Here is a 26,569-nt window from a genome sequence, read left to right as displayed (position 1 = left end):
ACTGGTAAAGGCCTCAGCTGGAGTCCTGTGTCCACTTCTGGTTCCCCTACTTTAGGATAGATGTGGATAAACTGGATAGAGTCCAGAGGAGAGCAACAAAAAATGATAAAAGATTTAGAAAACCTGACGTAGGAGGAAAGGTTAAAAAAACGGGGCATGTTTAGTCTTAAGCAAAGAAGACTGGGGGGGGGGCACCTGATGACTCTTCAAATATGTTAAGGGCTGTTATAAAGAGGACAGTGATCAAATGTTCTCTATGCCCACTGAAGGTAGAGCAAGAAGTAATGGGGTTAATCTGTAGCAAGGGAGATTTAGATTAGATATTAGGAAAAACTTTCTAACTATAAGAGTAATTAAGTACTGGAATAGGTTACCAAGGGAGGTTATGGAATCCCCATAATTGGAGGGTTTTTAAGAACAGGTTGGACTAACACCTGTCAGGGAAGGTCTAGGTTTACTTGGTCCTGCCTCAGTGCAGGGGCTGGACTTGATGACTTGCTGAGGTCCCTTCCAGTTAGACACCTCTATGATTATATAATCTTAACACTGAGATTTAGAGCCACAAAAGCAAGGACATTCTTAATTCAGGCGGACAGCTTTTTCCAAGCGCAGAACACTAAGTTCTAAAACAAGAGTCACAGGTGAAACTTTCTTCTGTTGCTTTTCTTCCCCAAATCAGCTGTGCCTACAGAAAAAGGTTCCCTGTCATTCTTACCCTGTAGAGCTAAGAGACCTGCTCTGTGTCTCCTCAAAACATTCATAGGGCTTTAAGACTCTATCTCTGATATGTATCGTTTACCTACTCCGTTAATGATAATGTGTAACAACCTAGTAAGTTTCAGAGTAACAGCCGTGTTAGTCTGTATTCGCAAAAAGAAAAGGAGTACTTGTGGCATCTTAGAGACTAACCAATTTATTTGAGCATAAGCTTTCGGGAGCATGAAGTGAGCTGTAGCTCCCGAAAGCTTATGCTCAAAGAAATTGGTTAACCTAATAAGTCTATAACAACTTTTACAGTGTTCAGGGAATGGAAATCTACTATAAATTGTTTCTATTTGTTCATTCTTATTTTATTTTTATACTAGCTGGATGCTCTTTAAATGTCAGAGTTTTTTTGAGGGGGTAGGTTATAATTTTGAATAGCAAATTAACCGATAAATTTGATCCTTTCTGAAGGGATCCCTGGTGAGCAGCACAAATTAGGATTTCCATCATCTACAATATTCCAGTAGACTAGGAGGAACTGCCTATGTATTAAATTTAGATTGAAAAGTAGGGGTTGCTGGATACAGGCACAATGTTACACATTTTGGAGTTTTCTTGCAGGAGGATGCACTGATGTCATTTTATGTTTTGGTAACAACGATAGCTGTCTATTCTAATGGCATGACTTGTGGGTTTGCGGCCAAAGTTTCACAAGTGCTGTTGCGTTTCAAGGGGGGCGGAGGGAGTCGGGATGTAACTTTTTGAAAGGCAGCTAAACTGATTTCCTGTTTCTCGGGTCCCCACACTGGAAGGGCCGGCCAGGAGGGCTGTTATAAAGGGGCTGGATCCGGGCTTTGGTGGTAAAGCTGCGCTCAGTTGCCAGCCTCCCTACCTGCAGGCGGCTACAGCGTGGCGCCCGGGCAGGATTCAGCGGGCGGGGCAGAACGAGCCTCGTGGCTGCCTCCTGATTGGCTGAAGAGCCCGGCCCCAGGTTATAAGAGCCACCGCCCGCGGGCGCCGGGCGCTGCCGAGCCTGGGAGCCTGCCCGCGCCGCCCGGAGAGTGCCGAAGCGCCATGCGCCGCGCCAGCCGAGACTACACCAAGTACCTGCGCGGCTCCGAGGAGCTGGGCGGCAGCGCCCCCAACGAGGGCTCGCAGCAGCAGCCGCCGCAGGCAGCGCCGCCGGCCCATCCGCACTCGCCGCCGCCGCCGTCTCCATCCTCCGCCAGGGCCCTGCTGGTCCCGCTGGTGCTGCTCGGGCTGGGGCAGGTGGTCTGCAGCGTTGCGTTGTTCTTCTGCTTCAGAGCCCAGGTAGCGTCGCGGCGCCTCTTGTTTGCACCCTCGCGCCGTGGCTAGGGCGGGTGGCTGGGGCACAGAAGGCGGGAGGGGAGGACGTGGGTGCTGGGCGCCTCACAGGCTGGGCAGAGGCGGAGGTCAGGTACACAGACCCAGGGGCTCTGCTCACTGCAGGGGTTGGGTTGTGAGACGCGGGCTGCTTCTTTACACTTCTTACTTACTCTCCACGTGCTCTTGATCTGAGAGTTGGGGGGAGAAGGGAGGAGGGTTGGAAGAAGGTGGGCTCCGGTCAAGGGTGTCTGGTCCTGGAGGGTGAGCTGGGCAAACTGAGTTTTCGCACTTGGGAAATACGGAGTCTAGTTCAGGACAAGTTAGTTTTACCTACTTCTGTTTTTTACCACTGCCCCGCTGAGTAAAGGGAGCCCTGGAGTGGGCAAGTTTAGAAATAGTCATCAGAATATAATGGTGACATTGTGTCCAGGACATCCAAAACATGCAGGTAAATGAGAGTTCAGAAAATAAAGGGAATCATTTGAACAAATCTAAACTCGGTTTGTATGTATGTATGTATGACCCTAACAAATAGTAGTTTCCTTGTTGCATAGAACAAATAGGGCCCCTGCCTTTTATTTAAGTTATCATTGTTTCCCCTTTGGAGGATAACTACTTGCAGCCTAGTATAAGAATTGTCCCAGGTTTCTTTTTAGAGGCTACCTTCCTTGTGAATTTGATGCTGCTGCTCTTCACTGTGGAACTTGGGTGTGTAATGGCTGGCACAGGGAAAAGGTACCTTCTGTAACTTGTTAGCTCATTTCCCAGGAGGGGAGAATTAGACTGCCCTACTAGGCCACAAAAATATGGCAAAGTAATGTTTTCAGATGGGCAATGCTATGCACATTAGATCTGAGCTGCAGGGAGATAGGATGGGAGGGGTTGGGCTACAATGTTATGCTTTCTAGTGGTTTAAGCTTTTAGAAAGAGATTATTTTTTGTTCTTGGAAATTACACTACATTGGTTGGATTCACTTATGGTTTTTTTTGCCTGGTACTGTGAACTTTCTCAAAGGAAGTGGGGGGCTGACGTTTGCTCTTTCTCAGGGGTAAAACAAAAGATTGTGCTCTTTAAGTTTGCAAAAAAGATTACTAGTTCAGAATAGGTGAACTAAAGATGCTGTAGGATCTGATATAAATTTTACTGTCCAAAAACTGGATATGAGTTTTAATTAGGGTGTTAAGAAGTTTTTATATGTATAGTACGAACACTAGTCTGTCTTCATAGAAATGGTTCTTTTATTTTATTTTCATTTGAAGTCAGTGAAGAAGTGGAAATCTATTTTTCTTTCAGGTCATACTTTAAGTAGACAGAATTGCTCTTGGGCCCCAGGACAGACTGGATACATTAACAACAAAATCTACTCTAAATCTAGACCACCTACAGATTGGATGTAGTACAATTGCATGCACATTTAAACGAGTGATTGAAATAAAACAAGTGACAGTTCCAAATTTATTGTAATATTGTTTATATTTGTTACTTGCACCTACTTATTTATTCCTGTCTGTTTTCAATTATTGGCAAATGCTTTGTGTTTATTAGTTACTTTTTAAAAGTTATGTATGACCTGTTCCATGTTTATACATACTTAATTGACTATACCTTAGCAGAGTGACAGTTCATTTATGGTACGTATTGTAAAGTAGCTTAGAATTACTTGTTTTCTTGACAGTGAAATAGACTAATGTATACAATAACTCGACTTGTAGGGTGAAAAATTATTCTCTCCATTACAAACCCATTGAAACATCTCCATTAAGACATCTTAACTTATAGAAAACACCCAATAGTATGTTTACTTCAAAAACAGGCCAAAAAAAGTCAGGATTCTATATAACTAAATGTATTTTGTTTATTTTGACAAGTAAGTTTAGTTGCAATGACTTCATAGCATGCTAATTAACAATGTGAAGTCTGAGGTTGTACAGGTGTAACAAAGGGCAAAATTATTCCCATGGCATACACATTATCCTTTAGTCTGCATAATGTAAAAACAGCAATATAAACATAATTCTACAGTTAGAGCCTGATCCTCTAATTGATCTGAAACTCCTATTTATTTTTAAATCTGAACTAGTTCCAAAATATCTGGATGACCCAACTTGATACAAGATTTGCCCAAAATATTTCTCTACAATTTGTAGACACAATGAGACTTCAATATTTTTAATGTCATCTCTCTCTCTACGGATAAATAGAATAGTGCACATAAAATACAAGAGAACGTCATTAATTCACACTATTGAATGGTAACCTCTTCCAGATTTTCAGAAATTTTGATATAGTCAGGGAAACAGAAAATATGCTTCCTGACAAAATGCACTTAATCATGCAGGGCCTGATTCAACTCCTATGAAATCAATGAAGAGACTTCCATTGACTTCACTGTGAATTGGAGCATGACTTTTGAGCAGTATAGCGTTAATTGTTTATGATGCTGATGTACTTCATAGTATACTTATGTACTTTTTAGTATATTTTGTTAGGTAATGACAGCTTAGCAGTAGGAATCTTCAGAGCACTCTTCTCAAAGATGCTGAGCTACTCAGCTAGCTAGTAGTTGTGTGTGGATTGACCAAGTGTGAATTAGAAAGGCTTTACTGAACATTTGGAAAATATACCTTTTAACACAAGACCATTTTACAAGCTTTTTTTCATATACCAAGTCTTTCAGATTTCTGTTCTATTCTGTGAGTAAGCTAACCAACTGGTGGATAAATGAGAACTGGCTTGTGTAATTTATTTGAACTTTCAAAAAGCCGAAGAAGAGGCTGTTAAGGAAACCAAGTAATCATAGAGTGAGAGGCGAAGTTCTTTGATAAATTGGAAGCTGGCTAAAAGGCAGAACAGCAGCAGGAATAAATGGTCAGTTTTCAATGTGAGAAAAAGTTAACAGTGGTTCCATACAAGGGCAGATGTTTAATAAACAAAGCCGATTTAAATATTTTATTTAAAACTTTTTTCAATGAAACTGTCATCTTTGGGAAAAAAAGTTTTTTGAAAGTGTTTGGATTTTTTCAATTATAAAACTAAAACTTTTTCCAATTTTCATGGTTTTTGGTTTTGTTCTCCCTTCTCTCCCTTTCCCCCTTTTGGCCACCAGAAGAGGGGAGAGAAGGAGTCAAAAATGAAGTTTTAATTTTTTTCCAGAAAACTTGAAATTTTTAATGAAATGTACTTAACCATTTTTCACCAGCTCTATAAATAAATGTATTTCTTTGTGTGTGGGGTGGGGGGGTTTAGTAGAGTGACAGACTTTACCAATGAGATAATATGTAGGGTAATCAAAGCTGAAAGACTGAGGCACTTCAGTGGGGCATAATGTGCTAGAATGATGGGCCACATGTTGGCAGGTGAAATTTAGTCTTGACAAATGAATGGTAATATATGTCAGATTGAAAAGTATGTACTGTTTGTATGTTTGTAGATTCTAAGTTGTGTAACTGCTCACAAAAAGTGACAATTTGATACTCTGGAGAGCTTAATGAAAACCTCAACTCATTGTGCAGTGGTGGTGTAAAAAAAAAAAGGCAAGCTAACTGTTAAAATATGTAATAGGATAGAAAAGAATACTGAAAATATTGTAATGGCATTCTTTTTACCTGAATATCAACCAACTTCTTGGAAACTATTTTGATATTTTATTTTGCTTGTATGTGTGATTAATTCCCAGTGCCTTTTCTAAAAAGTCTTGTCAATGAGTTCTTGCCTGCAGCTCTCTTCCCCCTTCTCCTCCCGCCTGCACCGCTTCCCCCCACTCTGTGTAATGTCTATTTGGTGACTAACTCTTATAATGTTCCTCTTATTGATATTGTGGATTCCTATAAACTTCTGTTTAGACTTTACTCAGGCAAGCTAATTTTCAAAAAACGTAACAACGGTATGGGTGTAGCAGTGGCTGGGTGAATATCCCTTGAAAGGCTGCGGCAATCAGCTACATTAACTGACCACCACAAATCAAATGTTCTCCCTGAAGCCCTACAGCTTTCTAACTTTACCAGAATTATTTAAACTAATCCTGCACATGTTTTCAAAGCCATCAGTAGTCACATAAATTTCTCAGCATATCCCCATCAGCCTTTCTAAGTACATTTGTGAAGACGTTCTCTGTGCTATTGTCCAATAGCATTTAGTAAATGAGGTACTAAATTAGAGATAATCCAGAAAAATACTTTAATACAATCCACTGTTGATCTTGTTCAAGCAACGTTCCATTTGACACACAAGATTTATTGCCTATTAATGTCTATGAAGTTATGCTGCAGATGAAATTGACTTGCTGTATACTGGATCTGGCCCTTACAAAGTTTGATCTCCCCTGTTCGTGTTACAACACCCATGTCAACTTTTTTCAGAAGCTTTTATTTTGATTATATTAAAAACTGCAGTAGTAACCTCTTTTCAGTAGTGGTTGCCACTGAAAAGTAAACATATACTTGAAGTTACTATATTGTAGATAAGAATTTCAAGGGGGGGCTATATGAGTTTGAAACCCAACTCCTGGTGAATAGTCCTTATCCCTTAGGCCCCTTTGATAATTCCAGTCTACATGTATTATTCACTGCAGTTTGGCATGTATTAGTAAATATTAATTTGTTCTAAATAGTGATCACCGTGTTCTAAAATTCACTCTTGATCAGAAGTTTTTGTTGTTTGTTTTTAGGCTAGCTTGAATCTTTCATTCTCATGCTTTAGAATGCATATAAAGGAATTCATTTACGGTTTTTGGCTAGCAATTCTGTATCCTGCTAACCTTACCTCTGGTATTCCATTAAGTTCAATACTTTCTTTAACATGCTTTCCATTGATCACACATTACATTTGCATGACCCTGTGTCCTGTCTTCTTGAGTACGAATGATACATGTTTGTTTTTTGTTTGGGTTTCTGAGAGAAGGCTGCTTTATTTTCTATCCTTCAGTATGTGAAATAAATGGTTTTGTGATTCAACTCTAAGATGCAGTACTTACAATATTTTAAGTTCCAGTCACTCTTTTAAATGTAGAAAGAGCTGCTTCAAATTGGATGGCAATAGATCCTAAGCCTATGCTTCGAAATCTTAACATGATATATTTGAATCAATCATAGAAGTTAGAGCCTAACAATACTTTTTAAATCTTCAGTCCATCCCTCTGCTAATGTAGGAGTATTCTCCATGGTACATTTTTATAGTGGGTTTTCTAGCTGAGTTTGAAAGTTCCAAGTATGGGGCTTCTACCACATCCCTCAGGTGGCTGTTCCACAGACCAGTATGTCTGGCTATTGAGATGTTTTTCCTGATATTTGGCCTAAGTTTTCCCTTTGTTCATTTCATTGAGTTTCTAGTTGTCATAACCCCCTTGAACCATGTTGAGTAATCCCTCTCCCTTCATGAGGTTTGAACCCTTCAAGTATTTGTAGACTATTATGTTTTCTCCACACACGTGGTTATCACCTAGCCATGCTTATGTGTATTTTGCATCTTTCCTTATAAATTCCTCAAAGCTACTGATCATTTTTGAAGTGCTGTCCTGAACTGCTTCAGTTTGTCAATAAATGTAGTGTGGTGTCCAGAGTTGAAGGCAGTTTTTCTATGTCACATACGAAGCAGAGAGAGAAAATTTACCATTTACAAAATGTTCATCTTTTAAATCTGTTTGACATAAAGACACTGATCCATGTCCTGGCGTCTAAGCCTGATGAATCCATTTTTTTTAATGTTAATATCCAGTGGTTACAGTGGACACGAGATCATTCTCCATGTGATCAGGTTCCAAATTTGCTGATCATTTGTCTGATTCATTCTAAGCTTATTAATTTTCATGATCTCCGTTCCATTTGCTGCACAGGCAAAATATAGAGTCCCTTTCAAGATTTCATGGAAATACTCTGTCCTGTTATCCCATCTCCTACATCTACATATTCCTAGGAAATTTGGGGAAAACCTTTTTTATGCTCCTACTATATCTGAAAGTCCTTATGAGTTTATCTGGTGTGATTTACTTTAATATAAGACATCTGTGTGTTTTGCTTATCATTTACTTATTTTGTGTGAATAGAAGTTTTGTGTGTTGAGAATATATTTTATAGCAGTAAGATTAGTATGATATTGCATTGAGTGGCATACAAGTGTACCTTTCGGTTATACTGAGTTAAGGTCTATTGGACAAACTTAAATTATGGATGTTCTTAAACCTATTTCAGATGGACCCTAACAGAATTACAAAAGAAGACACTCGTTGTTTCGCAGCACTTTTAAGACTTCAAGAAAGCACAGATTTGCAAGAGACAACACTGGAAAATCAGGAAACAAAATTAATGTCCGAATCATGCTGGAGAATAAAACAGGCTTTGGAAGGAGTTCTGCAAAAGGTCAGTGCACCCTAAGAATTAAACTAATATTTAAACTTAAGTGAGCTTCTGAAAACCTGGAGAGAGATAAGTTTTAGGGGGGAAAAAACCGCGTTTCCTGTTTCACATAGAACTAGTGGTTGCACTGTAATCTTTAACATCTTTGGTATTTTGTTGCATTTGTTCATGAACCCCTTGGTAGTGGTTCATCATGTCTGTATGCAGATTAATTGTGCTTTGACTAGCATTTTTTTTAAGAGGGGAAAGTTTGGATTCACACTAGGAGGAAAAACAATGTTTGTGGTTAGTTGATTGGCCAATTTGTCCCTCAGGCTAGTCCAAATGGATCCCAGAATTTTGGTTTTGAGAGAGTTAGACTATCTTTTTATCTCCAATCTTCCTGATTGTGTTCCTGATGAGTCAGATGTGACATTCTTTTTCCAAATAAAATTCCCAAGCAGAGGGAAGGTGGTTGGGCAAGCAAAATATTAGATGGAGGGCATCTACTCTCATTTCCTTGTGAAGGGAACAGTGCATCTCTCCTTTTTTTTTCCCCCTTTGCCCTCTGTGCGTGAAGTGGGATTCCAGGAATGTGACTCCCCCATGTGTGAGAGATAACAGCTCCTGTTCTTTACACAGAGAATTCAGTCTCCCACAAGCCAGTTCTCTGTTCTGTGTGGGGATCGTTCCTACTGACGTAGAATGAGAACTATGTAGGCCCAGTAAGGGAGCTGACACCACTGAGTGGAGTGCCGGATAATCTTAGAGCGGTAGGATAGGGGGATAATGAGGACAAACACAAGATAGTTAAAAGTAATGCAAAATACATAGCAGTCCTCTTACTTAACCATATTCTCAGCTACTGTAATGTCTAAAACTACGTAACTTTTAGTGACACAGCTCTGCCGCTACTTTCGGGGGTGCATTTTTTTCACACCTCTGAACAACAAAAGTTTTGTTCAGTTTCCAGTGTGGACAAAGCCTATGTATCTGGTAGAAAGGGGCTAAAACTAGACAACACATCTTTTAATATAATTTTACAACAGTTGCATTGCACACATGGAATTGCACACATGCCCATTAGCAGATCCTTTGTGTTAACGAGTCTGAACAATGTAATGAGGAAGTCTTGATTAGCGTGATAACTAGGTAGCTCCTGCTTGGCATCGCAGAGGTAAAGCTTACTCCCAAACACTAAGGGCACGTCTTCACTGGCAGCGTTAAAGCGCTGCCGCAGCAGCACTTGAATACAGCTTGTGTAGCTGCGGCACAGCGCTGGAAGAGAGCTCTCCTAGTGCTCTAAAATAACCACCTCCATGAGGGGCGTAGCTCCAAGTGCTGAGAGTGCGGCTCCCAGAGCTGGTGTACCGTCTCTACTGCCACTTTACAAGGCTGAAACTTGCAGTGCTCGGGGGTGTTTTTCCTGTAAAGTGCCAGTGTAGACAAGCTCTAACAGGGAAATTAGTCAGATAAAGTCATTAGCCATAATGGGGGTGTGGGGAGAGGGGGAACTGGACAAATTTGGTGTACCTGTCACAATTACCCAGGTTCCTAAGGGGAATTTATATGTTTTGATCTCCTAGCACATTCATATGAGTATTTTGTGCTATTTCAACCTAATTGCCATCTAATAAAGAATTATTTAAATACCAAGAGTGTTAAATCCTTGACTTCTTTGTTTTATAATAGTCTCGTGTCAGAATCCCTTAGTCCATACTTCTTTGCTGCCTTCATATGTACCATGAATTATACCATAGGTTACATGAATGGTAGAGACTATTTGTCTGAGGATAATTATATAAACTCCCTCAGTTATATGAACTCCTATACATTCCTAAGATTTCAGATATTTGCCCCTTCCTTCCGTCCAGCTTGTCTCTTTCAAAGACTGTTGGGAAAATTTGGGCTTAGCTGTTTTTCTTCTAATATTTGCTGAAATCATGCACTGTATACGTTAGAGGGGGGAAAAAAGGAGTTAATGGCAAGCGTTTATATTTATATTCTGTGTGCATATAGTGCATTTCTCTTCCAGGGAGCTCTGTGGATGGAGTGTATAGTTCCAGTAAGTGAATGAGAAGTACTATCTGCTGGTATAATCAACAAAGGCATTGGCTTTAATGGAAGCTGCATGTCCTGTCATCCTGACTAGAGGTTGAATGACTAGGGGTGATTATTTTGGTTGATGGCCATTAATTTAAGTGAACAGTAAAATTTCTCTTGCCAAAATAATCCGTTTTTAAATTTATTTGAACGCAGTAAAGGAGAATGTATATATGAGACACTGGGTAACCGGGTCTGCATCCTAGTTCATTTGGCCCTATATGTTGACACTGAGGGAGGTAAGTCAAAATAAGAAAAAGAAATGTTAACTTAGCCTCAGGTGCATCTCTTCAGCTGAATGAGCATATATCCCAGATGTTAAAGGGCCAATGTCAAGGTAAAAATCCTGGGTCGGAGTCTTTTTTGCACCATCTCTGGCAATGCAAAGTGGCTGGAAATTGGCTGGATCTCTTTCTCTATTGGGTCTAGCCCCAGGTATAAGGGGCATACCAGGGGCATGGATGGAGAGTGCTTTCCTGAGTTCTCTAGGTGCAGTTTCCTATCGGAGAATATTCCCCATGTATGTTTTTAAAATCCACACTTCCTTATTTGCAATACTAATTATACAATCGGTTACTGAAATGCAACACTTTAAAGTCTAATTAACTTCTTGTCATTTATGACTTTTTACTTTTTGCACTTCACTCAGTTTGGCCAATGAAAAGAGACTAATCGGTTTCATGTTCTATGTAGCAGGCTGCATTTTCTAGATTTTTTTGGGTGCACTGGTATGTATCTGCATATGTTCCTTGTATATGTGTAGAGTAGTGTTTACATCCACAACAGGGACTAATCTGGAAGTATTTTAGTGCTCCCACTAAAGTCATTTGGGAGTTCCATTGCAGGGTGGGGCCCAAACATTTCCCCCTTAAAAAACAAAACAAAAAAAACCAACAAAAAAACCAACCCAAAACACTCATTAAAGCATTTTCTAACTAAATCTAATATTTATGCCTATATTACTTGACACGTTCTTGGGTGATGGAACTGTTGCTTAGAGAGCAGCATGTTCAGGGCAGCACATTTAAACTATTGTTTTACAAGCATCAATAATGCATTACGGGGTTGTTCACCTTAAGTGTGGTGATTCCTCATCACAGACCAGATTCTGATCTCAAGTACCTGTGCAATCTGGAGTAACTTTGTCATCATCAGTGGAGTTACCTTAGATTTACACTGAAGTAGCTGAGATCAGAACCACAGCTTTAGGTAGACAAGTAATATAATTTTCTTGTTTTGTGGCTGCATGGCTTGGCTGCTTTTTTTCTTTCATGTAACCCTAAGAGCCCTTTGGCAGTCCAGATACACTGACCACACTTTTTGTAAAGACTACCATAAGTCTGGCAGTAAAGAGAGAACGACAAACACATAGCTGGGGGTCAATCCATGAACTAACACTTTTTTGGCAGTGCTCCTGGACCCTGGCAGCGTCAGGCCTAAACTAGTCACCCACATGGCAACAAAACACTTCACTGTTAGACCTCCAGGATGGCCCTTATAAAGACTTAACAAACATTCTAAGCACATGTGGTTATTAACAAAGTGCTTCAGAGGCAAGGTTTCAGAGTTAAAAGTTGTCCAATATTTGTGATCCTGATCCTGCAACCTCTTGCAGGTACTGGGAATACTCATATTAAGAGTTACAGGATTGGTGTCTTTAGTGTAGCTTCTGGGGAATTCTTCAAACTGCTGAATTTCCTGCAAGATGATCAGAATCTCTTCCTGGTATCAATTAGTTTTAAATGAACAAAGGTGGTAGCATTAAAGATAGATATACTACAGCAATCCCTTATGGTGCTATTTGGGCATAAGCTTTTGTGGGTAAAAAACCACTTCAGATGCAACTGGATGCCACCGGACTCCTTGTTGTTTTTGTGGATACAGACTAACACGGCTACCCCCTGATACATGTAATATATTTGAATGTCAAAAGGGTCCACTTAAGTTTCAAAAGCCTGGAGGCTTTTTCAAACATATTTACATCCCTTTGTTTGAGACTCTGGGAAGGGAAATTGCACAAAGCCTAAGAATAGAATTATACTAAGCTCTAGCATTCATAAATTTAAAATAGCTTTTCTATAAATTTTCATAAGTACAATTAGACTTAGGCTCCTATGTCAGTTAGGTGCTTTTGAAAGTTTTACTTGTTGTAATTTTAGTTCTGATATCTAGCTATCTACCAGAGGCAAAGTGTTGCATCCTTTTGGAAAGCAGAATTTCCAACTCTCCGGGAATATAAAGCACCCTACCCCTTGATGGCTTGTGAAATGTTAGACTAGCAATCTAGTGTAAACCCCCTAAAATAGCCTGCTTTTATTAATGCTAAAATTGCTGTTCTGCTGTGATGATTTTCTGCTGGGCTGTGTGAAAATCCAAGGGGACCTTTACTGAAATAGGCGTTCTGTTTAATAAATAAAATAAAAAAAATTCATAATATACCAGGATAGTCTCAGCAAAGGCTTTATTCTGTTTTATGAAAATAAGACCTTTGTAAATGCATCACATGTTAAAAAATTCATTAAACTACAGATTAATTTGGTTTTGAAATGCTTGCCTGGTTAGCACTGAAGATTTTGGGGCACTTTCATATTTGCTCTAGAGCAGTCTAAGTTGAATTTCTGGCCTATCATTGTGGTGGTTGCTACATGATTATAGTAAGCCCAATCCTAAAAACATGCACTACTGTGAGTAGACCCATTGAAAATGTAGATGTGTCTAAACGTTTGAAGGATCAGGGCCTTAGAAGGTTTGGGTAGGTGACTGTGACTGACAGCCTGCAAAAATCAAAATATTGTACATTGTAGTTTTTAAAAGGAAATTATAATAAACTATTAAGATCTGGAACATTGCTTATACCTGGGTTTAAGTATACAGAGTAAGACTGAAGTATGTAACTGACCTGAAAATTAACCTATAACTGGGAGTAATCTGGGGTGTTACCTGTGTTCTGTTCCTGCTTTGTGCAAATCCTAATTGTACTCAGTTTGCTGTAAATGTTAGTGAGGTAGAATCATAAAGTGAATACATCTGTGACAGGGTAAATCTCACAGCAAAATGACCAAGTATTATCAACTACAATTGGTTAATATAATAGAAGCATACTATTTGGTTGTTAACTTGGATTGGTTAATTATTAAATCACAGTGTGTTAATACCATGTGCTGTGAAGAGCTTCAGGAGGCACATTAAAGAGCCACTTGCGGCTCATGAACTGCACTCTGAGTATCCCTGGGGTAGATGATCCCTGCCTGGCATTGTGCCAAAAAGGGATTAGTCTCCTGTGTTAAATACTCCTGAAACCACTGCTTGGATTGTAGAAGAGCGCAACTTTGTGAGTGCTTTACTACAGTTCGCTGTACAATGAAAGAAATTAGTCTTTGTTCGGTCTCTCAAGAAGGATGTAATTTGCAGTAAATATACTTCCTAATCAATTGGACAGTGAACTAATCCCTTCACACAAACAAATCTAGGACTAAATAATCATGTCCCCAAATTACACGGAAGGGGAAAATTACCAAGCAAATACTTCCATGGCTCTGAAGCAACACAATAAAGAGGATTATCCCCTCTAGAGAAGGCAGATGGAGGGTGTGTGTGGCTGGAGCCAAAGGGCACTAATCTCATGGATGCTCTGAAATAAAGGGCATCCTCTCAGAGGTCCTGAACATTGTTATGCTCCCTAGATCTGTCCTCTCATGGTGGCATGTCCTCTCCAGGAACCTTGTAGCTATTGGCACAAGGGAATATTCAATGCCCACCATTGTTGCTCTTACCCCTTCAAGTGAGGTAACAAGGCTCGTGTGGGTGGCTAAGAGGTTGGTGCTGTCGTTCATATTGCCACAGTAGATTTTTGCTTGCATCCAGTCTTCCGTGTGACTAAGCCACAGCTTGTGCTGACCCACATATTCTAATAACTGGCATGAAAGCAGAAGAACCAGTGAGGGCAAGGGGAGTTAATTATAACTTTCCCACCAACATTGGGGAGGGAACGCTTTGCAACTTCAACAAAAAATAAAATTCATCTGCTACTTTGCTGTACAGCTGAGCAGAGAATCTTATCTATAAACTCATCAGCGTTTCAGCAGGCCTACATTACTTTGATAGTCATACTATGACTTTCATGCTGCTGTGGCTTTCCATTTTGGTTTAGCATTTAGACGCCTACCTAATTATGCTCACTTTCCCCTTTCAGCAGATATCTACACACACACAGAGCACCTTCATTTAATTGTGGTTACAAAGTTACATAAAAGTAACATTTCCTTGATATTTAGAATTGGTGTTACATGTCAAACTCCACCAGATGGCACTAATTCAGAATACAATAGAACAGGAGTTCTCAAACTGGGGGTTGGGACTCCTTAGGGGGTTGTGAGGTTATTACATGGGGGCTCGCGAGCTGTCAGCTTCTACCTCAATCCCCGCTTAGCCTCCAGCATTTATAATAATGTTAAATATATAAAAATGTGTTTTTAATTTATTGGGGGTGGGGGTCCGCACTCAGAGTCTTGCTATGTGAAAGGGGTCACCAGTACAAAAGTTTGAGAACCACTGCAATAGAACATTGCAAATTTAGATCAATATTATTTACAACAGATCTCCTAGATATTATTCTCTTGCCAATTCTCAAACAGTAAAAGAAATAATAATGCATTACAAAATGCACTTGATTCATTTATTTCGACAGTCCCTGTCCCAAAGAATTTAGACTAAAGGATAAATGTATAGAAAACAGGGACACGTTGAAAAATCTGACATGAGGGATTGATTATGATGTCCGTATCATAAAACTTCTGATGATCATTTATTTGTATTATTGTGCTATCTAGAGGCCAACTAAGGTTCAAGTTCCTTTGGGCTAGGCACTGTACAAATTCAGTATGACAATCTCTGCCTCAGTGTGCCGTCTAATTACACAAGACATGTGGTAGGAGAAGGAAAGTTTTACCCCTGTTTTAGATGGGGAACTGAGGCACTGAGTTTGACTTGCCCAAGCTTGCGAAGTCTGGGGCAGCGCTGGGAACTGTACCCAGAATTCCTGACTCCCAGTTTTGTGGCTTACCCACAAGACACTGCTTCCAGTCATTAAAGTTACAATTTCAGTATCTACTTGTGAAGAAGATCAGGACTGGAATGTTGGGGAGTGACTGTTCAGGAGCAGAGGTGCATATGTGGCAGCTTAAATATCTCTTGGTTGTGCTATGCCTGGCTATAGCCAATACATAGCCTGTTTTCATTAACATTGAAATTCACTTACAATTTTAATTAACACTTGTCCAGGCTGTTCTTGGGCCTTGTATGACTGTGCAAGGTGCTTTACCCATCTCATTCTTGCATACTTTACCAAGGGCCAGGCATACTTGCGATCCCTTCACTCATTTGTGTGCAGGGACAGCTGCCTGCTGACATCTCTAGGGCACAAGCCCCATCGCAAAGGAAGAAGGATCATTGTCCTTCTGCAACAGCCCACGTAAATGGCTGGTTGTGAAGGAGAGAACTCTCTTCAGCCTCCTAAAACCCATAAAGGGTGATGCAGTTAACATGCTCAACATCCCTGAATTCTTGTGAATGTGACTGCATGCTGCCCCTGTATGGCACGGTCTGGCCCCAGGTATCTAAATTACTCCATATTGCACAATGTTCAGCGTGACAAATATTTACTTTGCTCGATACTTGGTTGTTCTGATTGTTCATTTACATTTACAGAAATGCATTTGCTCTAAGCACAGTAATAATAAAGGGTTGTAGCCATCCTTTCAGCATGATCTTCAGTTTTCAGACCGTACCCCTGATAATTGTGTAGTCGAAGATACTGTGAAGTAATTATAAACACCATCATTCTATTTTCCTTTTTCAGAAGTATTGGACGTAGTGCCCCCATTATAGAAAGGAGCTGATTCTTGTAAGTTGACCCTTGTGGCCACATTTTATGTCCTGGAAGGTGGAAAATGTATATTCCAGACACCTGAATACACAGTGATAAATTATTTCAACATTATGTAATGTAAGCCAATAAATTTTCAGCAGTACAGTACATTACTGGGGACATGACCGTATGGAGTAATAGCTCTTTTTCATTTTAGGAGATACAGCGCATCATTGCTGGAAGAGAGCCACCAAGATCAGGAAAAGGTAACAAGTGGCTTATAATAAGTATTTGAAATCCTACTAAATTTGTTTCTTTAAGTTAATGTAACTTTTTATCTCTAGCTATAATGGAAGCATCATTGTTTGATCTGTCCAAGAGAAACAAACCTGAGAAACAGCCCTTTGCACATCTCATTATTGATGATAAAAATATTCCAGCTGGTAAGTTCACTTTTAATCAAATGTTTCTGTAAAAACATTTTGGCTGCATTACACAGTTTTGAACAATACATAAAGCCCTGGGACAAAGACTTTCAAAAGTGGCTGATGATCAGGACTAGCAGGAAAATGAAATACAAACGAAGAATGGATTTTAAATTGGAAAGCTGTAATTTTGTTAACTTGAATGGAGGTCTTATCCCCCACATCCAAATACCAGACATTGGAATGCAGTGTGATGCTAAATGGCCTCTGTGCCAATATCCAGGTTTGAGTCTAATCCTTAGGATTCAGCACTCCTCTGGATTTTCGTGCTTTTTCCTTCCAGGGGGAATGAGGGTAGACATGAAGGGCACCTCAGTCTGGAAGGCTTAAGGTTTCCTCTTCTGCCAGGCTAACTGGGGCCACCATTCTGGGTATTATGTTTACTCCTGGGAACTGGCCTCTTTAAGCCTCTCACTTGCACTAGACTGCAAATATGGTGGTGCCAGCAGATAGCTTGCCCACACCACACTGCTGGGTATCTGCCTCCCATCAGTCCAGTCTGTAAGTTCTCCCAACCACATCAGTCTGTGTGTCTGATAAACATGCCCATTTTCCCTGTAATGCTCAGGAACACCCTGAATCTTCAGCATGTCATCTCTGTGCCATCAGTGTTCACAAAGACTCTGGTGACCCTTTTGGTTCACATTCTTCCAGGCCCAATCCACAGAAGCAGGCTTGATTGCTTCAATCATACCCACCTTGTGAGCATTTCTGTACAACCATGGTTGGTAACCAGCAACAGCTGGGTACTCTGGCTGATGTTCCTGTTAGCTCATGAGTCTCAAATCCACCCCCATCTAAAACCCAAGATCATTTTCCCTTCAGTGAATATTCAAGACATAGATGTGATTTGCCCATCAGGGAGCGCAGAAGAGGCATGGGCTTGGCCTACAACATGCTCCTCCTCCTAAATCATTAGAGACAGACAGCTCTGCCCCGAAAACCCATCTGTGACTTGCCTGCTGTTTTCCTTTCCTCTTGTGGGATCAGTGCACTATCAGGTGTCTGCAAATCCAGACATCTGCCCTTGTTCCCATTGTAGGGCAGGCATAGGCTAAAACATTCCAACCACAAGAGTCAAGCCACCTGGACGCTTCAGCTAATCAAATGCCTCAAATGTTGCTGCACTGGTCATGAAGGAATGCATACCAAAGTTTGCTGGATTGCACCTTACACACAGACTAACACCTTTCTCAGTATTGCAGCAAATGGATATCTGGTCAGGTAGCTGCCATCTCCATGTGCAATACAACATCTGGCTCTTTTGCAGGGCCAGAAATGTTCCTATGGTTTTCATTGGACATACCTGTTCATCTGGGTATTCTCTTAGCTCTGTTATGGCTCCCCACTTCTGCTTGTTCTGACTTCGACCCTTATTTCACCTTCCCCTCTGCCAGTCCAGTTCATGTCCGGACTGTCCCTTAGTTTCCTAGGCATGACCCGACCAACACTAAATGCTGCAAATGCTCAAAGAGCAATGCCTCTTCCCTGCCAAGAACATACTGTAGAGGCAAAGCCTCAACTGACCTAAAAGATCTGTATAGTTATCTGTTGCCTGGCAACTTCTGTGCAGCCTTCACATTTGGACCAGCCTTCCCAGAGCTTCTTGACCAAGATTCCTCTAACAGATCAGCAAATCTCACCAGCCTTTAATGAAATGACAGGCCGGGGAGATTACCTGATGTGGTGGATGCTACCAGTCTGTGGTGTACTAACAACTCTATATATCTAGTCACTTGAAACGGATGCTGAATGTCAGTGAGGCACTGGAATTTTCTGTCAGTCCTAGCAATGTTAGGAGCCAGGGCTCTAGATAAAAAAAAAAAAATCATTGGCAGTGGGTCTTTGGTGAATGGTGTTATCTCCCTGAATCCATACTATTGTCAATACTGGGAACATGTTCTTTGTTGAACATCAGAATATTTTTCAACAAAGAATACAGATGTCTTTAGCTGCATTGTCCATGGCAACCTTGCAGATTTCTGTTAATGCAGTGGACCACTGCCAGGTTGTCCCACCAAAAATGAACCTATTGGTTACTAAATTCTTCACCCCAATGGTGACTGCCACCAATACTGGAAGAAAGTCCAAAAGAGAGATCTCTCAGTATACTTCTTTCTAACCTCTCCTCAAGCCATCTCTGGGCACACCAAGTCCTTCAGTCATATGTTCTAAGTCCAACTACATCTGGCACATCTCCTTGTATTTGTAAATGTGAACCTAGCATCCAATGGGATCACCAAAATGATACTCCCTAAAACTATTCCAAAAATTCCTTCCATGCTATCAACTATTCCCTCATTTTTTTTTAAAATCCCCCTTACAAAGCATTGAGGTTTCTTAACTCTTAAGGTGGCTGCTTCCAGGTATGCACAAAAGCCATACCCAGAATCTGCCAGTTTACACACACTTTAAACAACCCATATTTACCTATAACCACTTTGGAATAACTTAGGACCTTGATCACCTGTACTACCACCCCTAAATTATGCAGTTTTACACCTTCCATTGATTGATTGTTTGATTCCCAAGTATATCGGCTTTCATGGGAGGAGTGGGGGAGCAGGGATTTTGGGTGCCTTAGTTTGTGAGTCCCCAGTATGAGAACTTAAAAGGGCCTAATTTTCACACCGTGCTGAATATTCACCCTCTTAAATTGGACCCTTTTAAAGGTATCTCAAGTTGAGGACCCCAGAATTCGAGCCCTCTTGAAACTCTTGGCCTGAGAGCTCCACTAATTTGACCACCTAGAAAATAAGGATCTTGTTCCTGTACAGTTACTACAGAGCTAAAATGATGTATGAATCACTCTCAAATCTACTGTGATTAAGTCATACCCTAGAGTCTTGTATTCATTCAAGCTTTGAGTTAAGCCTGTAAGCACATAATTTTGTATGTTAAAGCTTTTTATTACGTAAGTATTTGGAGTATTTTCCCACTTGCTTATTTTATGTACCTTAAGTACAATATATGTTGTTATGCTGTAGCAAAAATACACAATTATGGTGATTTTTTTAGTTTTCCTTTATCTCAAGCTAAAACCATGTTTACTTTTTATTGCCTGTGTTTTTATGAAATTTGCTGTGCCCAGTAAATTAAATGTGGAAGAAATATGAAGCTGTCATGCAGGGGAGAAGGAGAACCTACTACTGAACTTTCCAGACTTAGTTTTCAGATACTGTTGTCTCTTTATTACAAACGTTGTCATGGTTCCCAGCACCATAATCTGGCTGAGTTTACATGGTAGACACTTTATGTGCAAGGAGCTAATATCCCATGTACCCCACAATGTTAAAATGCATTGATGAAGAAGACTAGTAAACCAAATAAGAAAACTGATAAGCCAGGATAAAGAGGTGTATCTTACACCAGTTAACGAATGCGCCCAACCTTAGGGTTATGTGTATTTCCAATAGTAGTGAATTCCATTGGCAAAGGGGAAATCTCTCCCCCCTCTCCTATGTGATTTGACACACATTACCAGCAGATAAGTTAGGCAGGTCTACACATAGTCCATATAAAAACATGCTTATTTTTTCCCCTCCCTCCAACCTCCACCCATGTTTGTTACATCCACTTGTTGCATCATATTGACCAAGATAAGCTTTTCTGGGCAGGGACGGTCTTCTTTAACTACATGTACTAGGCACTGTGCAAACAAAGGAGCCTTACTGTGGCTTCCTGGTGCTACTGCAGTACCACTAATAGGGCCCTGGTTTGAAGACTGCCCTGCCTCTCGTTCCTGTGAATCTCACCTTTGGGACAGTTGCCTGTGTTCATATGGGACACTAGTGGGTCAGAGGGAGAGGTCATTGGAGGCAGGTGGTTGGCAGGACAGTAGGGCTTTGTGCGTGGTAACCATGTTTTATTTATTCGGTGCCAGAAGTGTGTGTGGCTCTTTAAAATCAAAAAATCCCTCCACCAAAGAGCTCCCATCTGTTAATTGTTAACCAGAACCCTGAACTGCATACAGAAGTGTACTGCCTGCCCATGCAGTGTGTGATACACAGATGTATTTGCTCCTCCACCTATCTGGATTGGTAGGAGAAATAGATTAGCATAAAGTTAGGCAAGTGCAAGTAGAGCAGCAAGCAGAGGTCGCTGGGAGTCATTGACACTGTCAAAATCAGCTGAGAGATTGAGAAGAACAGACAAGAGGATCATAGATTTGGCCAGGAAGAGGCCATTGATGATTTTATAGTGTCTTTAATGGAGTGGAGAGATGGCAAGCAGACTTTAGGGGAGTTGGAGGAAAGAAAGTTTAGATAGCGTATGTGGGAAAGCACATTCTAGAATGGGGTGGCCAAACTTACTGTCCCTCTGAGCCACATACAATTGTCAGAAGTTCAAGAGCTGGGGCATGCATACCAGGGCTCGGGGTTTCAGTCCTGCAGGGAGTGGGAGGTCGGGGCTTCAGCCCAATGGGAGGCACCTACTCTGGCTCAGGGCTTTGGCCCATCAGGCATACCATGCGGGGCTGAAGCCGTCGGACTCCCCTCCCCACTGAGCAGAAACCAGAGGCGACGGGGGGCGGGAAGTGTCACGGGAGGGGGTCATATGGCCCCCCAGATTTTTGCCAGGGTTTGCTGGCCCTGCTCAGTTACATGGTGCTGCTGGGCCCTCTCCCTGCATGGTCACTGCAGCAGCTTTGGCCCTGGGGAGAGGCAGCGTCTAACAGCTGGGAGTTGCAAGGAGAGCTGCTGCCTCTCTTCGTGGAGCTAAAGCAGTGACCCTTCTCTGCAGCTCTCAACTGTTTGCTGCTGCTTTTCCCTGGGGCACTATAACCTGGGAAATGCAGGGGGAGAGCAATGAGGGTAGTGGGGGGGCATATCTGGTGGGCGTGACTCAAGCTGTTGCAGGGGACCTTTAAATTGTGCCCCCCCACTCTCAGTAGGCACCAGTTTTCTCTGGCAGAAGCCCCTAACACCACCACTCCACCGCAGGGCAGAAGTCCCAAGTTCCCCCCAGTCTGGTAGGTGGAGAAAAGGGGGACTGGGGGGCTCCATGAGCTGCACTTTAACTGTAAAAGTCACATGCAGCTTGTGAGCCATGGTTTGGCCACTCCTGTTTTAGGAGTTTGGAGACAAAGGATTGAGGGAGATGGGTAGTAACTATAAGTCCAAAAAAAGAAAAAAGGGTGCTAGATTAGAGTGAAGTTGACCATAAAGGTGAGGGAGAAGATATGGCATGGAGCGAGAAAAGTCAGGATTTGGGATTAGTTTGGATACTATGAAAAATCTCTCTGAAATTAGAAAGGAAGGGAAGACTAGGAGAGGCAGAGAAAGACAGCTTTGTTCAGAGAACGTCTGTTTTGGCTTTCAAGATACTTTGAGAATCTCAGCTGAGTCAGGGAAATTATTAGTCATGGGAGCTGCAGATGCAGGAGTCTCAAGAAGTAGATTTATTTAGCAAGGTAAAAGGCAGAGGTGAAGGAGGAAGAAACGTACCTGAAAGTACAAAGTCATTGTGAACTTTCTTCAGAGGTGCTTTGCAGCATGAGAACAGGAAATGGGGAGGGGAGAGCATGAGATGAGAAGACAAGGTTACTGTTCAGTGGGACAGGCACTGTGGGAGTGGGCACAGAAGAGTGTGTGGTGTTGGTGGTGGAATCAACAGATGATGAGGGGGGGAGAGATGAAGGAGTTGAGTACTGTAGAAAAGCTAAGTGAGTCAGTCTTGAAATGAGTACATGCTTGGGTTGGTAGTGAGTAATATTGAAACATATTATGTGGTGATGGAGAGCGGTACTTGGTAAAGTCCCGATTCGCTATCAAGACAGTGGTTACCCTGATTATATCAGAACTATACATTATATTAATACTAACCAAACCATTTAAGAATAAATAGTTAAGGAGAGCAGGCATTTTTCCTTGGCCAGTGCAAAATCCACTCTGAAGTATGTTAAACATGTTTTTTAGTTGGGACAGTTTTTAGCAATTGATTCCATGTAGGATTTGCCTGATCTGATTATTGGTGAAACAAACCTCCTGTCCTGATTCATGCTAATAGCTGATGCTCCAGAGTAAGGGTGGGTAGGAACAGCTAGTTGTATTCACAAGGGGAAAGGAAACTTCTTCCTGTCCTTTGTGGCAATTGGCTTATATCCTAAAGCCTGAGACTTATTTGACCTCATCTTAGCCTTTTGGCTACAGTGTCTCTCTCCCCTTCACTTTGACTCTTTACCTTAGCTTATATAGCTACCTTTGTTACTGACACTAAAAATCCAGCCATGGTATCTCTCAACTTTGTAGAAAATGTTTGTGAGCAAAAGTAACATTCTGCTAAACCCTTTTTCCCTAGGCACACGCAAAGTGAACCTTACATCCTGGCATCATGACAAAGGCCAGGCAAACTTATCGAATATGACCTTCCGTGATGGAAAACTAATAGTCAATCAAGATGGGTTTTACTACTTGTATGCCAACATTTGTTTTAGACACCATGAAACTTCAGGAGACCTAACTAGAAGAGGGCTTCAGCTGATGGTGTACATGATTAAAACAAACCTTAAAATAAGACACTCTGATGTCCTGATGAAGGGAGGAAGCACCAAATATTGGGCAGGAAATTCAGAATTTCATTTTTATTCTGTAAACATAGGAGGATTTTTTAAACTAAAGTCTGGAGAAGTAATAAGTATCCAGGTATCAAACCCATCATTACTGGATTCATCTCAAGAAGCAACTTATTTTGGGGCATTTAAAGTAAGGGATATAGACTGAGTCTTGATATTTCCTGTAAATTAATATGTATTTTTTAGGACTTTAAAAAAAAAGTTTGATCATTATATAGCTGGGCCAGAGACTACTGGGAGACATGATTGAAAAAAACCTTTAGGGCCCAGTTGCAGTAACTGTAGGCAGAATATCACTCTTCAGGTTGAATTTTGCTCTAGGATTACTTCAGAGGGATCCCCAGAAAAACATATTAGGACAAAATTACACAATGGGCCTGATTCTGATCTTACACCAGTTTCATACCTGTATAACTCCACTGGCTCTACTGATTTTACACTGACATAACTGAAATTTGAATCAGGTCTGATGTTCTTACATCTTTGAACTGCTAATTATAAATTCTGCCCTGACATGCTGTTACCCTGTTGACTTCAGTGTAAATATAGGACAGGGCAGAATGTGGCCATAGCATTCATTAGGGGCTCAGTCTTAAAAGTGCTGAGTGCTCTGGCCCTGGTCTAGCAAAATAATTGTTTGTAGTAAACTTAAGTATGTAACTAGTCCGATTTAAGCAAGTGGGCTATGCAGATACTTAGTGAAGCATGTGCTTGCTTGTTTTGCTGAATTTGGACTAGAGTGGGTCATTCCTGTAAGGGCTGACCATAGTTCACACCATATGTGTTGTAGCTAATCAGGTACTACATTTGGATTATTTAGAAAGGGCTCTTTTAGGAGATCTGACTTTACATTTTACTTGCAGTTATAGAAGACTAATTGCAAGTCTGATTAATTATCATTGCACATCCAATTACAAATGAAGAAATCTGAAGTGTTAAATTCCTTTGAACTGTTACATTGTGCCGGAACCTGCAAATACTTTTTTAAGAGGCAAAATATGTATTTTTATAGTCTGTAATATCTAAAGTTATATTTCAGATGTAATGTTTTGTGCAAAAAAATTGTAAATTATATTTGTCCTATAGTATTTGATACAAAATATTTAAAATCTCTTGCTGTTTGTATATTTAATGTTTTAAAACTGTTTTTAATGTATGTTTAACTGGTGCACTTTGTTAATCCCAATGGGAAAAATTGCAGCTAAAAGATTGTTTGCAATTAGCAAATGTAATATATTCTTTCTTTTTAACTTAATAGATTTCTGTTAAACTTTTCAGTATTATAGAAAACCAAACTGTCATGAAAATTATACCAGAAGGTTGGTCACCAGATCCCTTTCAAATTGGGAAGGTAAAAAAAAGTACATAATGGGACATAGAAATCTGTCAAGAGTATTTATGTAATTATTGAACATGCATTTTTTCCTACAGCAAATTGTAAATCCTGTAGTAGAATTTTTGTACAACACCAAACATGTTTTTACACCTCCTCAGAGGTTTATTTACTGAAGCAACCAAGCTGAATTCAGTAGAAATTATTTTATATTGTACAATAAACATTTCTTTTGAATGTTAATATTTTGTTACAAAATATATTTCTGAAGAAAAGAAACTGTGGCTTATTTTTTTCCTCTTTCATTTTTGTGCTTCTGTGAGTGACTGAAGTCTGAACCTGGCAAGTGGCAGTGGCCGGGGGTACAGGAACCCAAGCCCTCCCTTCTCCACTGGGTTCCAACCCAGGGCCCTGTTCCCTGGGTCACTTCCTATTGTTGCTTCAGTTCCTCCATTAGCGCCACTGGTACGCATCTGGATTTCCCCGGTGTCCCCTCAGATTGCTCTCCAGAGGGTTTTCCTCTATCAGTTGTGGTCCATCATTCCTGTCCCCCATGGGTTAAGGGCCTGTGGTGGCTTGGTGGTGGGGCCTGGTCCTGGCCATGTTTAGCCCCAGCAGGGTGTTTGCTGGAGCTTTTAGCACATGACTGCTCTCCTGCTCTGTCTGCCTAGAGACTGAGCTGAGCTGCTCCCTTTTGGGCATGCTCCCAGTGGAGGCTGAGCCCAACAGGTAAAGCTAGGCAAGTCCTTCAGGCTCAGAGCTGCTCATTAACTCTTAGTTCACCATCACACATCCTCCCTCTCAGGCTAGGACCTAGCAGTGGGTCTTTCTCCTCTATTCTGAGGGGGCAAAATGGGCATTTGCATGTGCCCTTCCCAGGTGGTGGCAGTAAGGTACTCTCTTGATCTGTTTCAGAGTAGCAGCCATGTTAGTCTGTATTTGCAAAAAGAAAAGGAGGACTTGTGGCACCTTAGAGACTAACCAATTTATTTGAGCATAAGCTCAAATGATGAAGTGAGCTGTAGCTCACGAAAGCTTATGCTCAAATAAATTGGTTAGTCTCTAAGGTGCCACAAGTACTCCTTTTCTCTTGATCTGGGCACTAGTGTTCTCAGTTGGCTAAACTGTACGAAGAAGGGCATGGTCCATAATGAGTAAGGAGGAGTTCCCTAGTAGGTAATTGCACAGGGCAGGGGTAGTTAATAAGTGGGCTGCAGGCCAAATCCAGATTGCCAGATGCTTTTCAATGGACTGCACAGACTGAAGCTGAGCCAGAGCTGGAACTGCAGAGCTGTGCTGCTCCCCAATGCAGGGCTGCTGTGGCTGGGCCAGGCTGCGGGGCGCTATCGTGTCCCCGAGTGGCTGCTTGCGCAGCCCCACCAGCAGCAGTGCAGGCATGGGGGTGGGGGAGAGGCAATGTTTGGTGGGGGGAACGTCTCCATGTGCACACCCCTGCAGGCAGCCTGTGTCTCTGCTACACCCTGCCCCTCCAATCAGGGAGCAATAAGGTATCACATGCTCACTCTGCAGCCCAATCAGATGGCAGCGCTGTAGGGGCTCTAATTCACATTCTCTGCTTTCTGTGGAGATGGCAGGGCCAGCTGCACTGTAGAGCCATGACTGGGTAATCTGGCTGGTACGTGCTCATCTGGATCCTCCAGCATCCATTTGTGCTGGGGTACTGAGCCTGGCCTTGTGCCCTCTGTCCTTCAGTGGTTCCTGGAGCACCAGCCTTGTATCCTCCCTGGCGCCGTGCTCCCCCTCACCCCCCGGGAGCCCTCCTGTCCCAACTGGCCTCTCACACTCTCCAGTCTGCCTCCACTCAC

At 41.4% G+C, this 26,569-nt stretch overlaps 1 protein-coding gene across 1 annotated transcript; it reads left to right on the top strand.

The window, feature by feature from the left end:
- The first annotated feature begins 1,742 nt into the window (after positions 1-1,742).
- Positions 1,743-24,955, top strand: TNFSF11 (TNF superfamily member 11). Its single transcript, XM_048851174.2, has 5 exons — positions 1,743-2,016; positions 8,239-8,406; positions 16,569-16,617; positions 16,696-16,794; positions 23,137-24,955. Exons 1-5 carry the CDS (start codon positions 1,780-1,782, stop codon positions 23,556-23,558), a joined length of 975 nt encoding a protein of 324 aa, XP_048707131.2. The 5' UTR covers positions 1,743-1,779; the 3' UTR covers positions 23,559-24,955.
- Positions 24,956-26,569: the final 1,614 nt, after the last annotated feature.

The sequence above is a fragment of the Caretta caretta genome, chromosome 1 (assembly GCF_965140235.1).
Source record: "Caretta caretta isolate rCarCar2 chromosome 1, rCarCar1.hap1, whole genome shotgun sequence".
Lineage (NCBI taxonomy): Eukaryota > Metazoa > Chordata > Testudines > Cheloniidae > Caretta > Caretta caretta.
This window is presented reverse-complemented; position numbering and strand designations above follow the sequence as displayed.